The sequence below is a fragment of the Simochromis diagramma genome, unplaced genomic scaffold (genome assembly GCF_900408965.1).
Source record: "Simochromis diagramma unplaced genomic scaffold, fSimDia1.1 OVJJ01000107.1, whole genome shotgun sequence".
Taxonomy (NCBI): domain Eukaryota; kingdom Metazoa; phylum Chordata; class Actinopteri; order Cichliformes; family Cichlidae; genus Simochromis; species Simochromis diagramma.
This window is the reverse complement of record NW_024387209.1, coordinates 9,907,034-9,922,982: the sequence shown is the minus strand read 5'-3', so window position 1 is coordinate 9,922,982 and position 15,949 is coordinate 9,907,034. Positions and strand designations below refer to the sequence as shown.

The following is a 15,949-nucleotide window of genomic DNA, read 5'->3' as shown; positions in this document are numbered from 1 at the left end:
CCATTTCAATTATTTATTTTTACCAGTGAAACCAATATAACATCTCCACATTCACAAATATACATTTCTGACATTCAAAAACAAAACAAAAACAAATCAGCGACCAATATAGCCACCTTTCTTTGCAAGGACACTCAAAAGCCTGCCATCCATGGATTCTGTCAGTGTTTTGATCTGTTCACCATCAACATTGCGTGCAGCAGCAACCACAGCCTCCCAGACACTGTTCAGAGAGGTGTACTGTTTTCCCTCCTTGTAAATCTCACATTTGATGATGGACCACAGGTTCTCAATGGGGTTCAGATCAGGTGAACAAGGTGGCCATGTCATTAGTTTTCTTCTTTTATACCCTTTCTTGCCAGCCACGCTGTGGAGTACTTGGACGCGTGTGATGGAGCATTGTCCTGCATGGAAATCATGTTTTTCTTGAAGGATGCAGACTTCTCCCTGTACCACTGCTTGAAGAAGGTGTCTTCCAGAAACTGGCAGTAGGACTGGGAGTTGAGCTTGACTCCATCCTCAACCCGAAAAGGCCCCACAAGCTCATCTTTGATGATACCAGCCCAAACCAGTACTCCACCTCCACCTTGCTGGCGTCTGAGTCGGACTGGAGCTCTCTGCCCATTACCAATCCAGCCACGGGCCCATCCATCTGGCCCATCAAGGCTCACTCTCATTTCATCAGTCCATAAAACCTTAGAAAAATCAGTCTTGAGATATTTCTTGGCCCAGTCTTGACGTTTCAGCTTGTGTGTCTTGTTCAGTGGTGGTCGTCTTTCAGCCTTTCTTACCTTGGCCATGTCTCTGAGTATTGCACACCTTGTGCTTTTGGGCACTCCAGTGATGTTGCAGCTCTGAAATATGGCCAAACTGGTGGCAAGTGGCATCTTGGCAGCTGCACGCTTGACTTTTCTCAGTTCATGGGCAGTTATTTTGCGCCTTGGTTTTTCCACACGCTTCTTGCGACCCTGTTGACTATTTTGAATGAAACGCTTGATTGTTTGATGATCACGCTTCAGAAGCTTTGCAATTTTGAGACTGCTGCATCCCTCTGCAAGATATCTCACTATTTTTGACTTTTCTGAGCCTGTCAAGTCCTTCTTTTGACCCATTTTGCCAAAGGAAAGGACGTTGCCTAATAATTATGCACACCTGATATAGGGTGTTGATGTCATTAGACCACACCCCTTCTCATTACAGAGATGCACATCACCTAATATGCTTAATTGGTAGTAGGCTTTCGAGCCTATACAGCTTGGAGTAAGACAACATGCATGAAGAGGATGATGTGGACAAAATACTCATTTGCCTAATAATTCTGCACTCCCTGTACATTAGTAGTCAATTATATGCAAACTTTTGTCATTCTGTCAGTTTTAGTCTGACTGTGATTGTGTGGAGACAGGTTGTCTCCCACCAGGCAACCTGTGCAATTGCATTTCGATTAAAATTTGGCTGCCGCAACTACTTGCAGTTGGTCACTGAATGTGAAAAATTGTAATCACTAGGTAACCATGAGTTTTGCTTATTGCAAAGACACTGCCATCCTACTTTTATAGTAGTGTCAAAAAATGTCTTCAAGTACCTCTAAAATGTCTCTGAATTATGGAGTTGTGTGACCCCGCCCCCCAAAAATGATGTAAACTAGATCACAAATTGGCTGTTGATGTTGGACCTGGACTAGCACTGAGATTAGAAGCCGAACATCAGGTACACTTGTTGACTAACTAAAGCCTAAGATTGCTAGCCACATTGACGATCTGGACTTTCTATGCCTAGCTGTGGCTTGTAATTTTGATGTGACAGTCATTGCTTCGGGAATAGATTACGTAAGTCTTAATTAATTCACCTATTCTCTCTCTCTCCGTTTTTATCCTAGGCCTACTCGTCTTTCAACATGGGTCCCACCCCTCGGCCTATGATGCCCATGGGCAACTCCTTGTTCTGGCATGACTATGATGACAGTTGTCTGCACGAGTGCCTGGATGGAAAGGACTGCAAGAGCTTCTTCTGCTGCTATGAGGAGTGTAAAGAAGGCGGCTGGAGGAAAGGACGGATCCACGTCAACATCCGCGAGCTGGATGCCTACTCCCGGGTTTTCTTCCCCACCTCGTTCTTGCTCTTTAACATTGTGTACTGGGTCAGCTACCTCTACCTCTAGTCTGTCTCAAGCCGTGATGTGTGGGCACTGCTGAAACAGCCCGCGGCACTTTGCACCACGGCTTGTGATTTGAGGTCAGTGCTAAACGTAGGGGAAGAAATGAGGTGGATCTGCTGTGTGGGACTTGTGAGGGACATGCTGCCTCTGGAGTGATATGACGTATTCAAAAATACATGTGTGCTCGGGTGCACAGTGTAAAGGCCATGATACTTTGAGCAGTGCCACTCCACCGTGAATAAATCGCTCAGCAGTAGAATAACAAGCCGCCAGCATTAACTTGAATGGATGAGTCCCACTTATGACTCTCTCAGAAACCAAACAACAGACAGCTGTGACTTCAGAGACATTTGGGAACAGGGGTTGCAGAGCTGACTCTTGGTCGTGGAGATGGCGAAGCACCCATAGTGCCTTCTTTAGAAAGGGTGCGGCACCGAGAGAAGCAGCTTCAGAGTTCCCTTCATTATCTTTATTACCTCATCCATCACACCGCCGCATGCTGAGCTGTTTAGTCTTTGATGAAACAAACCCAGAACACAGTTCTCACCACTGGAGATGTTTAAAAACCAACGCTCACCATTCATTTTGTAGCACATTAGTTTTAGTTGTACCCTAGAATTAGTTCCCTTTTTGAGAATAGTTGTTTTCTTGTTCTTCTTCTTATTGGAACTAGTTGTTCTTTCACAGCAGGTCACATCAGCTGTTACTTGTTAAATATGGGTTCAAGCCAGGGGCAGTGGTTGTTTGGTAAAATCTTATTTATTGAGTCAGTGACTGTTTTGTTGAACATGACTATTTTGTTTGAACATGCCGTTTACAGTACATGCCAAGAAGATTTGGGAGTTTTTAATGAATGCTGGGCTATATTCGCACACAACAACTATATAAAAACTGCATAATGTCTGCAGACTGATCTAAAACTACCTGGGCATATTTTGTATGTTGCAGTAAACAGATTGGGGTTGGAGTACTGCTGCTTTTTTCCAAGAACACATCAGTTTAAAAAAAAGTGGGTTTTTTCTTACTTAAATAGACTTTGAGTTTTTAATATAATTTATGCATCACTTAGGCTTAAAGAAAAAATTGGATATTTCCAAAATTGTACTTTATATTCTCAAATAATGGTCTTTATTTAGCTCTTTATTTAGTTTACTGGTAGAAGACTTTTGGGGCTTGTAGGTTTATTTTAGAGAGAGGTTTTAATTCCAAATGTATCGTTATTCTAGTAACAGCAAAATGAATTTAATGCATTTACCTTTTGTCTATATTGGTTCTATGTATATAATTTATAACTGAAATAGAGTAACAAAATATTAACTGGCCTTTTTCCCTGAATGACATTATCCCTCCTTATTTTTTATGATCCAACAATTTACTTGTGCTTCTTTCAGGAACACTTACTTTAGAGAATGAATAGCATGACTTTCTTTGCCAAGAGTTCATTGAGGAGACTAATTAATGTCTGAATGTGAAATTAGCAGCCAGTAGCTAGCAAGCCTGATGCAAACACTGAAACTTGGGAGAAGCATCCAGATCTGCCTAAAGGGATATCTGCCAGGACCTGTAAAACTTACAGTTTTTGGACTTGTAAATTCTTTGGCAACTAAATACATAAGTTAGCACTTTTACTCTTTAGGTTAAACAGTAACTAGTTAGCGAGTTTTACGTAGAGCTATTAAACAAACTTTAGTCTTTTTGTTTTTTTCTGAGTTGACAGTTGTTAAATACAGTTTAACATTTGGCATACCGAAATGAGAATATACACTGTATATAAAAGCTAGCCAAGGGCCACTATGATTGGTTCAAGTTCAATGTTGAACACAGTTCTCACCCCCCCACCCCTCGAAAAATTATAAGATACAAATGATATAGGCCTGAGTAAAGACAAATTGTTGTGCCAAAAAGAAAATAGTTAAACGGGTACATTTTCGATTTGGCCACAAGCCACTTAAACCCTGAAGAAATGCATAAATGCTGCACTTGGCCCATTCAGTTTCAGAAGTATAGCTTGAGTGTATTAAATTGAAGCCCTGATGAAAGCTTCAGTTTTTCTTACTTTTTATTTTCAGTCGAAAAATGAAAGTAATCTCTGATGTCCTGCCAGGCCCTTAAGGCACATCGTCCTGTGCCCAGGTGGAAATGATCCCAGGTGCTGTAAAATAGGTTCTACATATTGTGATATCACATACACAAATGCACACACACAAAAACACACACAGATGCTACATTGGACAGTGTTGAAAAATGGATGATACAAGATTCTTTTTCATGACTCTAAATGGAGTCCCACATGCCCTCCTCAAACATTTAAAATTGATGCCATATGTGGAGGCGTGCAGACACACACGCTGGACTGGGCCAGTGGCATTTCAGACATGCTTTTGTTTACTGTAAGGTGTTTTTTGCAGTTGTTTGGCTTTGTAGAACAATCAGCCCTTTTCCTCTCTCCTTCCCAACACACACACTTTTTCCCTGTTCAGAGAAAAGCTTTTATGTAAGTTGTATCTAATTAATGTTTCTATTTTCATACAGGTATATATGGAATGTATGTTAGGCCAGTAGCAAGGCCAGAGTCAATCTGGTTTCAGTTCAGTCAGTTCGAGCAGCTTAGATGAGTTTATATTTAAGGATCCCACATATTTTATTTATGAGGCCTCCAAGAGCCATTTGTGTCCTGTCCAGAGGTTTTTAAGTAAAAATCAAATAGCCTCAAGGTTGCTGGACAAAAAAACAGAACACCCAATTAGTTGTGGGCCACATCTTATTCTGCTTATTTAACTTCTTTAATGTCCACCAGGTCATTGGCAACCCATGGAGGCTTTGGAATTTTGATTTTAGCCCATGAAAAAAATGTATGGACATTTTCAAAAACTAGGAGATGTTATATTTCAAATGACGTCTCATATATAGAGGCATTACACTTTTCCTTATAAAAGATTTATCATTTGGATTTTCAAACAGTTCAACTTTCTACAAAAAGGAACTGTAACCCTAACCCTAGAAGGAACGCCAATGACCTTGCGATAGTTAAACACTTAACCTCTACCATCTTTCAAATTAAATTTCATGGGATAATTTCCACAGAATTTTTTCCTATTGGAGCTACCATTTACCATCAAATGGTCTAGGGTTAGGGTTATAGTTACATTTTCCTGTAGCAGCACACTAAATAGGTACATTTTTCAGAACTAGAGCATACAAGGGGGTGGACATTATCCCTACCCCTAAGGCTCACAGGTAACCAGGTCAGTATTAAGTGGTTAATACATTAGCTCAAAAGAAATGGTGACACACCATTAGTAGTTGATGGATCTATGTAGTCTGAGGAGCTTGGAAAGAAAAGCGTCTGGACTTCTTTAAGTAGCTTGAAGTCGTTTCACCTCTCATCCGAGAAACTTCTTCAGTTCTAAAGTCAAATGGTGGTGGAAAATCCCAGATTTAAGCCCAATGGGAGTGTCCACCCAAGAGGCACGTGGACCCTCTTGGGTGGACACTCCCACTGGGCTTAAATCTGGGATTTCCCACCATTTAACCTTAGAAGCTCCTTTGACTACGATGACCTGCATGACTGAGAACCTTCACAGACAACAATCTATGTAACTAACTGTGTAAGAACTGACTGAATTGACCAGAGCTTGGGCAACACCGCAGTAAACTCTCCTCACCTCTGATATTTCTACTACACTTTATAAGTGTCTTAGTCCATGTAGATACTTCAATAAAATCAAATATCACTATTTTCTACGTCTTAACAAAAACCACCTGTGTGTTTCAGTTGACTGGGACCTGTGTTTATAAAGCCTCTTTGCAATCAGAGTACTAACCCAGGATCAGCACTGGCGAGCATAATGAAGTCGCTCATGAGCCTCTCCCAGAGACCTCATCACCCCCATTAAAATTTCCCAGCTCGTGTGAAAAGTGGAGAGTCATTGGCACAGAAAAGGTGTCAAAGAAATCACTTCCCTTTTTGCCCTGCTCACCAAGTTTGTTGTGATTGTCAGTGAGATCTCTGAGGAGTGGGGCGGGGCTGTAGGATTTTCTAAAAAGCCACTCTGCTCTTGGATCAGCACTCCAAGGGGAAATATTTTATGAAAACTGACTCTGGAGTGAAATAGATATCTTTTTTCTAGTGCGTGGTACATTGCTTATATTAATAAATAACGTTTTGGTCAAGTGCTACTGTGATGTCTTTTTGTGTGAAAGTCTTTAAGAGTGTTGCTTAGTGGTTAGTCAGGAAAAAAAGTTGTGTGTTACAGCAAGCCTCTGGTAAAGTGCTTCAATTGCTTTGCTGGAAGGTGTCAAGCAAAACAGTTGAGAGGGTTTGGAACTGTAAAAAGAAAACAACTGCAATTTTTCCTAGGTGAATTTCCATCACTGGGGGTTTACTTTTGTACGCAAAAGGAGATCTACTCTATATGCTTCCTACTATCCTTTCACTGGACTTCAATGCCATGTCACTTTTCTCCCAGTTCCCAAAGGTCTGAAGAAGATGGATTATTGATACCATTATCAAATGTTTGACCATGTGTCAAAGATTGAGGTCATAAAAGCTACAGATGCATAACTCTTTTGACCCGAATTTGCCAAAAAATGTCAGTTCAAATTTGCTTTATTTGTAGAGCTCCAAATAAGCCTCACCCCGTGATCACAACCTCGGTGACTTTGACCGAGGCATGACTGCTAGTGTCAGACAGGCTGGTCTGAGTGATTTCAACACTCCTGACCTTCCTAGAGTGTCATATACAACCTCTAGAGTTTATGCAGAAAGGTGCAAAAAATCTGCTGGTGATAACAATTTGCAAATGGAAATAACTTGTCGATAAAAAGGTTAGGAGGAGAATGTGCAGCTGCTCCAAGCTAACTGGAAAGTTACTGTAAAATCGTGTTATAATAGCAATAGTATTTTAATAGCAATATTGAAAGAAAGTACTTTAGGGACAATGGTTCATATGTGAGGCTTGCAAAGTTGGCGTTGGAGGAAGAGGTTTGGCAACCAGAAGACATGACTGTGTCTCACTAACACCTTGTTTTAACTCTTTAATTGGTGTCACCAGCACTGGCTCTTTACTTTCAGTTTCAATCACTGGCTGAGTTTAGGCTCCAAAAACACTTTGGTTTAGGAAAAGACTGTGCTCTGGGTTAAAATGCACCCATTCACGACACTAACCTTCAACATGTAACATGACACTCACTAAGGGCATTTCAAGTGGTCCTTTAAAAGCTCTCATATTGAGGCTCAGATCATACTATTGTCATGACCTGGCACATCATGCCACCCACGCCAAAAGACACCTGTGAGATGCCAGCGGTTTTGACAAAAAGGATAAATCATTTGCCCTGCGGACTGACAACCAAGTCTTTATGGCTCCTCCAACCCTAAGGGGGAAAGACCATGTTAGGTTCCAGTCCTGTCAGTCTAGAACATCAAGGTTGAGGCTGCAGTGGACACAAGTCTACCAAAACTGTTGAAGACAGCAGCAAATCATTAGAGTCGTTGTTTTCTGAGGCTGCAGTCTGTAGGCTCAATCAAGACAAAGGACCTGATTTAATTACATGTTGTGCGTGCACACAGTGACAAGTAAGAGCTAAGAACTCAGAGAGTTTTGTGACTGATCCTGCTGCATATGTATTTCTATGAGTTCTTTTCTAAAGGGGTAAAATATAGCAATCAGACTTAACATTATGACCACTGACAGTGACAATGAATACAACTGATTATCTCGTCACCATCACACCTGTTATTGGGTGGGATAGGGAGCAAGTGAACATTTTGTTCTCAGAGTTGATGTGTTAAAAGCAGGAAACAATACGAAGAATTCTTAATAATAAATCCTTTGAGTCCTCTGATGAAGAAATTTCTTATCCACAAATATGATTAAAGAGAAGATTCACCTAAGTGACCCAAGAAGGTTTCATTTGATTAAGCTCTTGGTGGTATTATCTTTAACCTTGAAATGACTACTAAGTTCCAAATTTACAGAAAATGTATTTGGCTAGTGCACATTTATTGGTTTTATAGACTTTTAATCCAATGTTCTGATTGGTAAATTCACAAATTAGGACGTCTCTGTACAAAGAATGATTTACAACTGTCCTGAGGCAGTCTGCTTGCCTAATAACAATGATACCACTGATATCCAGTGACAGATGCATGAGCATGTCACTGCTTTACCCCGAGTTTGGTGACCTAGTTTGAAGCAAGCAGCATGAACAGAGTACAAGCGAGAGACAGACAAATAAGTGGAGTCAAAGGGTGGCTGTTCCAGCGTAGCTCCACCACCGCAAAAACTGGAAGAAGCTCCTGCCACCTACGCGGTGCAAAAAGCAGGATGGCATGCTTACGCTGCAGTGAATGCGGAGAAAGAAAACCCCAGCACAGTGTAAAACTGAGCTGTCAGAGTACGTGTGTGTGAATTTTACTCATGAATTTGTTCATGCCTGTGAAATGACAGCTTTGCTTGAAAGAGGAGCTGACATGCCTTGTGAGAAAACCTACTGTAGGCAATATGTGCATACTGTACTTTTACTTTCATAAGGTAAAATGTTCATGCGTGACCACATGGCTGCCTAAGTGAGGAGGGAGTCCTTTTAGTAGTTTAGTGTGTGTGCATTAATGTCACTACTGTGTTTGTGTATTTGTGTGTGTGTGTGTGTGTGTGTGTGTCTGTGATATGATATGAGAGTGTGTTCGTCACAGGAAAATAAACCAGTATTTGTGGTGCACAGATGTAGGATTAGTGGCTGTGGGTGTTTTTCCTACATCATCGTAATTATGTTTGTCAACATTGCGTCTGACCAATCGCATTGTTGTGATGTTTAGCTTTGTAATGTGTAAAGAAAAAAAAGAAATGCTTTTATTTGTATAAAATTCTCTTCTGGAACAAATGGTAAACATTAAAAACGTTTTCTTTATTAGTTTGTATAATATAATATATTATCTAGTTAGATTTCCTACTAGATCCTACAAATTTAGGTTACTCATGTTGGTTTGCTAATAACATAAGCTAACTCAAATGGCTAATGCTAACTGAATGCTCAATGTGACTGGTCAGGTTATGCTAAAGGAACAACACCAAAACACGGATAAAAAACTGGGTCTGCCACAGAAACAGAAAGTGCCATAAAGAGGAGGTAGGTAAACTTAACCAAATCTTGAAGATAACCAGAGGAACCTAAAGTAAACACAATGCAGGACTCGGAAACAGAAGGAACATTTGGCACTGCTAACGCTAGCTAAACACGTTTACCAAAGTTCTGTGTAATTATTTTAGCATTGTTTAAAAAATAAAATGAAAAGAGTTTAAAAAAGGTTTTTTAAAATATTAAGCATTTTTTCAGAATATGAATCCTGTGTAACAAGGGATGGACATGATCCCAGTACATCCATCTGATAGCAGTACAAATCACCAAACACGCTGATGCAAGTTACCATTTTTGTCACAGAAACGTAACGACATACCCCTACCTCTTAATTAAGAAATCTTTCAGTGGGCACAAGCGTGACTCCACATGGAGTTGTGTGGGAGGGTGTAGCAGCCAGACTGGATGTGGGCCAGAGATTAGGAGTGAAGAGGCAGACTAAGGAAAGGAGTTGTTCTTTTCTTCTACCACCGTCATGTCGCATTGTGCTTGTAATATACAGTGTTGGGACTAACGCGTTATTAAGTAACGCGTTACAGTAACTACGTTATTATTGTGGTAACGAGCACGGTAACTAGTTATTATGCCAAAATCAGGAACGCGTTACTCGTTACTGGGATTTAGATAGGCTCGTTATTCGTTACTTCGTGTGGTGACTATCGCGGAGCTTCCACAGATTCAGTAACATTAGCAAGTGGTGGAGGCCAGCAGGTGGATGAGGGAAAAGGGACGCAGAAGGAAAAGAGACCCGAGGCAGCCGCCGGTCCAAGTGTGAACTGAACTTCAGGTAAGAAGTTATGACCTGCAGTCTCTCTGGGTCAGATATAAACCAAGTTTAGGTGGAGTTTATTTTCGTTATTCTGACTTTTTCCGTACTGCGTGCTAGCTAGCATGACGGAGTTTCTATACAGCTGGGTGGGTGCTATGAAGCTAATGATGTTGCACTTTATTTTGTTCATAAGTTATTAGAGTTGCCAACCGTCCCGTCTGGTATTCAGAGAAAATATTACGCGTTTCTTATTGAGGTGAAAAGGAACAGTTTGTCCCGTAATTCAGCTACAATGGAAAAGGCACAAAGCTGGAGTTATTCTGTGTCTTTGCGCTGCACAGCTGCCTCTTCTTTCATTCTCCCCCTCCCTCTCCCGTTTCTACTTCAATCATGAAAACTGATCAATGATCAGCTGATCGTCTTTTCTCTCTTGTTTGTTTTTCGCTCACTTTGCGCCGAAAGAGGAAACCAGCGGATGTCGCGCTAAACAACAGCAGCACGTTTAAGCTTGATCAGCTATTGTTAGAATTTATTTAATATTAATTTCTAGTATCAGCTGATGTTTGCTGGAGCCACAGCTGCAAAAAAGCTGCTGGTCATGATATCGGTTTGGTTATCTGGTGAGAGGGAAACATGAAGATGAAACCAGGAGATGTCCTTACTGAATCATCAGAGCTGTGATGGAGAAACAGGTTTACCTTTTAGGTGACATGAATGAGTTGAAGAGAAGTTATGAACTGTTTCTGAGAGACAAATAACCCCAGGATCCTTTTTTAGGTAGCTGACAGCTGGTAACTGTGCAGGTGCGGATCTAGCAAAGTGTTGCCAGGGGTCCATGTAGGGCATTAAAAGGGAAAGGGGGGCACAAAGAAATACTTTTCTTTCTTATTCTCATTTAAAATGTCTAGCTTTTAAAAAAAAATTATCTGAATCTTACAACAAACGATTGATAGATTGATGCATATATACCATCAAAACAGTGTACATCACTGTCACAACAGTGTTTATTTTCATTCAAAGGCTTTATGATTTTTCCTATAATGGTGGGCCATTATAGGGCCATCTAGTCAAAATGCCCGGGCTGATTTTTTTGTCCCAGTCCAGCCCTGTATGCAGCTCATCTGCAGTCTGGTGTTACCTACATCTTCCTATTCAGAAGGCAGAATTTCCGAGTTCTGAGTACAATCGAAAGCACCACGACTGCAGTTTTTGTGTTGGATGTAAAAGGCGCACATGACGCTGTTACGTAGGCTAGAATCATGGCAGCAGTCAATGACGGTCCAGGCGTGGGATTTCTCTCGTGGAAATATGCACATTATCTTTTCCTTTCTATTGGTAGGTGGCACAGTGCACTTGTGGCAAGTAAGCAAGCTAGAAGACTGGCAAAGTTATGGAAGAAACACATTAACAAGAGAATTCTGAGTAAAACCAAAGTTACTTTCCCTAGTAACTAGTTACTTTGAAAGTAACGAGTAACTTGAAGTAACTGAGTTACTTTTGAGAGAAGTAACTAGTAATGTAACTAAGTTACTATTTTAAAGTAACTTACCCAACACTGGTAATATATGAACAACTGTTAAGAGAAGAAACTAACATGGCAGACATTGTAAAGCTCAGTAAGTAAGCACTGTTGCTGCTATCAATGCATTTAGTTATCCTAACAGCAAAATTAACCCAGTAGCTGACACGTAACTAAAGCTCAAAAGCCAGAGAAATGGATAATAAGCCACAGGTGAACTCAATCAAGGTGGGAAAATAGGGGGGTTCCTGTCACATGAGGAACCAACCTCATGTGACAGGAAGTAATCTGAGGAGTAAGGATTGTACAGCAAGTAGGTAAGGACAAAGGAAAATAACACTATACAAACTATTTGGTTATTAATACAATACTGTCAACTTGGCTCTTTGTGTGTTATTATTAATCAGTTAAGTCACAGAGACAGTGTCAACATGTGTGTGGAGCTACATTTAAAAAAATAAGTGTTTTAAGTTACAGTTTTTATAGCAAGCTCAGTGCCATTTCATCTAAGCACATATGACATCACTCAGTTGGGTTATTTTTTTGTCCTACATTGGTTTATGTTAGCTAACTAGTGAAAGACCTAATAACTCAACAGAAAACAAGGAAATTAAAACGTAAAAAAAAAAGTTTTCACAAAAATCGACTGGCTGCTGCGATGGATTTTGTGTTGAAAAAACACCAAGGAAAGCTTGTCCAATTTCACTCCTTCCACTAAGTGGCGGATCATTGTTGGTTGGCTACACTGAACACAGCAGTTCGCCATAATGTTGGGGTTTGTCGAGCATTTTATAAATGACTTTATTGTTACGAAATCAGTTTCACCCCGTTCTTTTTATTCCTCGGGCATCCAGAGATGGCACCGGACCCAGTAGTCATTTTCACAAAAACTTTATTCATCTTTATTTAAGCAAGCATCTTCTAGAAGGGAAGACGTGCAAGGCCGGTGTCCCTCTGCAGATCTTCGACTTCTTTGTTTGTTACAGTCAGAAGTGACCCCATCATAAAACCCCCATGGTGTGCTGCAAACTCTGTGTTTGTATGTGTATATGCACGAGCACGTGAGTGCCTGTATGTGCGCGTACCCGTATGTCTATGTGAGTGCACGTGAGTGACTGTATGCGCGTACCTGTGTGCATGTGTGAGTGCACGTGAGTGAGTGTGCATGTAGGTGTGGGTGCGTCGTAACAGTCAAAGCACTGTGTGTGTGTGTCTCTGTGTATGTGACTTCCTGCCGGTCATAAAGGTAATCTCCTCACCCAAGCTACACCAAATTCCTTTAGACAACATACAAAACACAGTTAACATATTACAAGCACTGAGACCCCCACTCTGCATCCACTAGGCCATTGGCCTCTTGTTGTCTTACATTTACAGATAAGGCGGAGAGTCTCCTGCAAACCTACTTCTAAGTTATAACAATTATGGCCGTTTATTAGATTCAAGTTAAAGCATCAGTATCCCCCAACTGTAGCTTCCTGTCTCCTTTTATGACAGCAGACCCCCAGTGTCAATAAATTCCTTTCCCTCTAAACAATTACACACACTCTCAGGCCTACAGCTAAGCCAAACTGAAACACAGACAAATCCTTCCTTATTCCTCTGATCTAAACAAATTTAACACATCATATTATAATAATTATTTTCTTGTACTCACATTGTGGAGGAGAGGGTGTTCGAAAACAACAAGTTAAGGTATGATGTCGTCCCCCTCTGTGTTTGATTTTTTTCCCTAGTCTTGTATACAGACCATCCCACCCACCTGCTCATAGTGCTCTGCGAGGAGAGGGCTGAGCGCTGCAATCAGCTGGCAGAGCAGATGTCCACAAGGACCAATCGGAACTATTTTATGCTACATTAAAGTGTAATTCAACCCCCAGTCTTTATTTTCCTGAGCACACCCAACCAGTTTGCATGACAACAGGTTGAATGCGCATCACACCTTTCTTACCATTGCTCAAATGAGAATGCTAATAACCCTCAGCATCTCTGCAGAGGGGGGAAATTGCTACCTTTCTTTTTTTTTGTTGTTGTCATTTCTAGCATGAAGAATAATGTGGTGAAGCTAAAATATTTCCACAATTTGCTAAAAGAATTTCTAAAACAAGCGCTGTAGATGTTTTTCTTTTGTTTCTTGGTTTATCACACACATCAATCTTTTTTTAAAAGCCTTTTTCAAACAAGTAAAACCCAAAACAAAGTACTCTGAATTGAAAGAGCTGGAGAACAAAGCAAAAATAGATTTTAGCCTCTTTAAGTCTTTAAAAAGTCAGTAAAGACAGACTGTGCAGTGGGAGCATTGTACATGTCCTTATGGCAGAGCATCTGATAACTGGTGCTAAGATTGGAAGGAAAGTCTTCAAGTTTCATGAGGACATTTCACCTCTCATCCAAGAGGCTTCCTCAGTTCTAAAACCAAATTGTAGATAGTTAAACCCTAGTGGGGGTTGTCCTTTAAGAGGGTCTTTGACCCACAACTTTGGCTCTTGGCATGAGCCAAAGTTTGAAAAAAGGCATGGGCCATTATCAGCAGAGGTTTTGGTTAAAACCATGGTGAGACCTTGCCTCATCCTGTCATGTGACCTATTGGGGTCACCCGACACAAGATGCGATAATCCCTGGTAAGGGATCATAGTTGGCTGTCATAAGCCACGCCCTCTGTTCACCGATGGTCAGTCACAGTGGACATAAGCTGTGTCCCAATTCCTAGGCCACATCCTAGGCCGCCCACGTAGACTGCAAAGACCGGGTCCTTCGCTTATCCAAGCGACTTTTATATCACGTTTAACCTGAGTAGTGAAAGACCACGGGAGGTCTGAAAACGATGTGTCGGGAGTTTGCTGTTCTCACTGGCTCTAATGAGCCTCGACCTCCCAGTCAGCTATCGAGCTGATGGGTAACAGACACTTCACATCAGACACGTCAGCGTACTTTTGCAACTGTGTGCTATCTTGATGAATCAAACTTTTAAGATATTTTCAGGCTGTGTAAACTTCAAATATCTGCTTATTTTGTGACCCAGAAAGAGCAATAAGAGTAATATTAAAACTAGTAATATTAAAAATAGTAGCTGCCACTATTGCTGGAAACTGGAATTGGCTGGGGCAATGCACTATGAATACTGGGATATGGCCACGAAAGATAGACCCAACCCATCCGGGGAAGTGAAGGATGCATTTGGAGCAGCCTTTGAATTGGGACAGCCTTCGTCGCCTGGCTGTGACGTAATCAGCCTTCAAATGTGGCCTCCGAAGGATGCGGCTTAGGAATTGGGACACAGCCTATGTCCACTGTGACCGACCATCGCTGAACAGAGGGCGTGGCTTATGATGTCTTGATGTCTAGATGGCTTCCTTTACTCCTCTTTTCTTCTGCCTTTTTTCACAGACTACCATAACCAGGATGACGACACAGACACATTTAGCAAATTATTAACAATGAAATTGAATAACTACAATGGACATTTGATCTGTGCCATAAGATCAAGACAAAATCAGAGAAATCACTTGCTTTAAGAACTGGGAATATTATTTAACTCTGAATGTAGGAAACTGCAGTATCAGCAGTCAGTTTTCACAGGCTAACAAGCACTGAGCCGACTGCGCACTGTCTCATAAAGACAAGCCACACCACATGACTCCTTAAACCATGACTTGAAAATAAAGAGGAGCTTTTAGTATCATTCAGCTCTGAGCGATGTTTTCAGATCTTTCCCTCAGGCTGTATGAACCACTAACAACATCAACTGTGTGCACAGGGCAGCCCGGATGTTGCCTGAGAGGTAAAGCTCAGGGCAGTGCAGTCTGCAAATAATTTAAACCAATTACACTTTTGATCTCTCCCCATCACACACACAGAATCATTGCCTAGGTCCCACTTTTACTACAGTTTTCACATGCCGTGAGGTGGTTCACGGAGGGAGCGATCAACGATCCTGAGGGTAGTGCGCCGAGTCAAACCTACCCCCTCCCGCTAACCCTTCTACAACATCATATTAAACAGAGACAGAGCATGTTTTTCAGGTATCCCATTTTACGATGGCACTGGTATGGTACCGGTAGGTAGAGTAGATGGCTATAATAACTTGGGATCATAGCAATGACTCTATCTTGAGAAGATCTGAGCAGGGCTGACAGATATATGAATAAATACTCCATGTGTGTGTGTGTGTGTGTGTGTGTGTGTGTGTGTGTGTGTGTGTGTGTGTGTGTGTGTGTGGCCTTCACACATATTGCTCTCATGGTCCATGAAAAGGGAGTATCTGCAAGTGACTTGGCAGCCTGGACTGCCTGGTCAATTTCTACCAATATAACAATGTCATATTAAATGAAGATTAATCATTTTGTTGCCTGGTAAAAAACAT

General features: G+C 41.2%; 1 protein-coding gene across 2 annotated transcripts in view; it reads left to right on the top strand.

Moving 5' to 3' along the window:
* Nucleotides 1-6,198, top strand: part of LOC120746324 (gamma-aminobutyric acid receptor subunit gamma-3-like) — a 169,071-nt gene extending 162,873 nt beyond the window's left edge. The window contains exon 11 of one of the 2 annotated variants that reach the window (XM_040051772.1): nucleotides 1,880-6,198. In XM_040051772.1, coding sequence (XP_039907706.1) covers nucleotides 1,880-2,161 — 282 coding nt within the window. In that variant the 3' untranslated portion in view covers nucleotides 2,162-6,198. The remainder of the gene's footprint in view (nucleotides 1-1,879) is intronic. The other variant, XM_040051773.1, reaches the window with a different exon arrangement.
* Nucleotides 6,199-15,949: the final 9,751 nt, after the last annotated feature.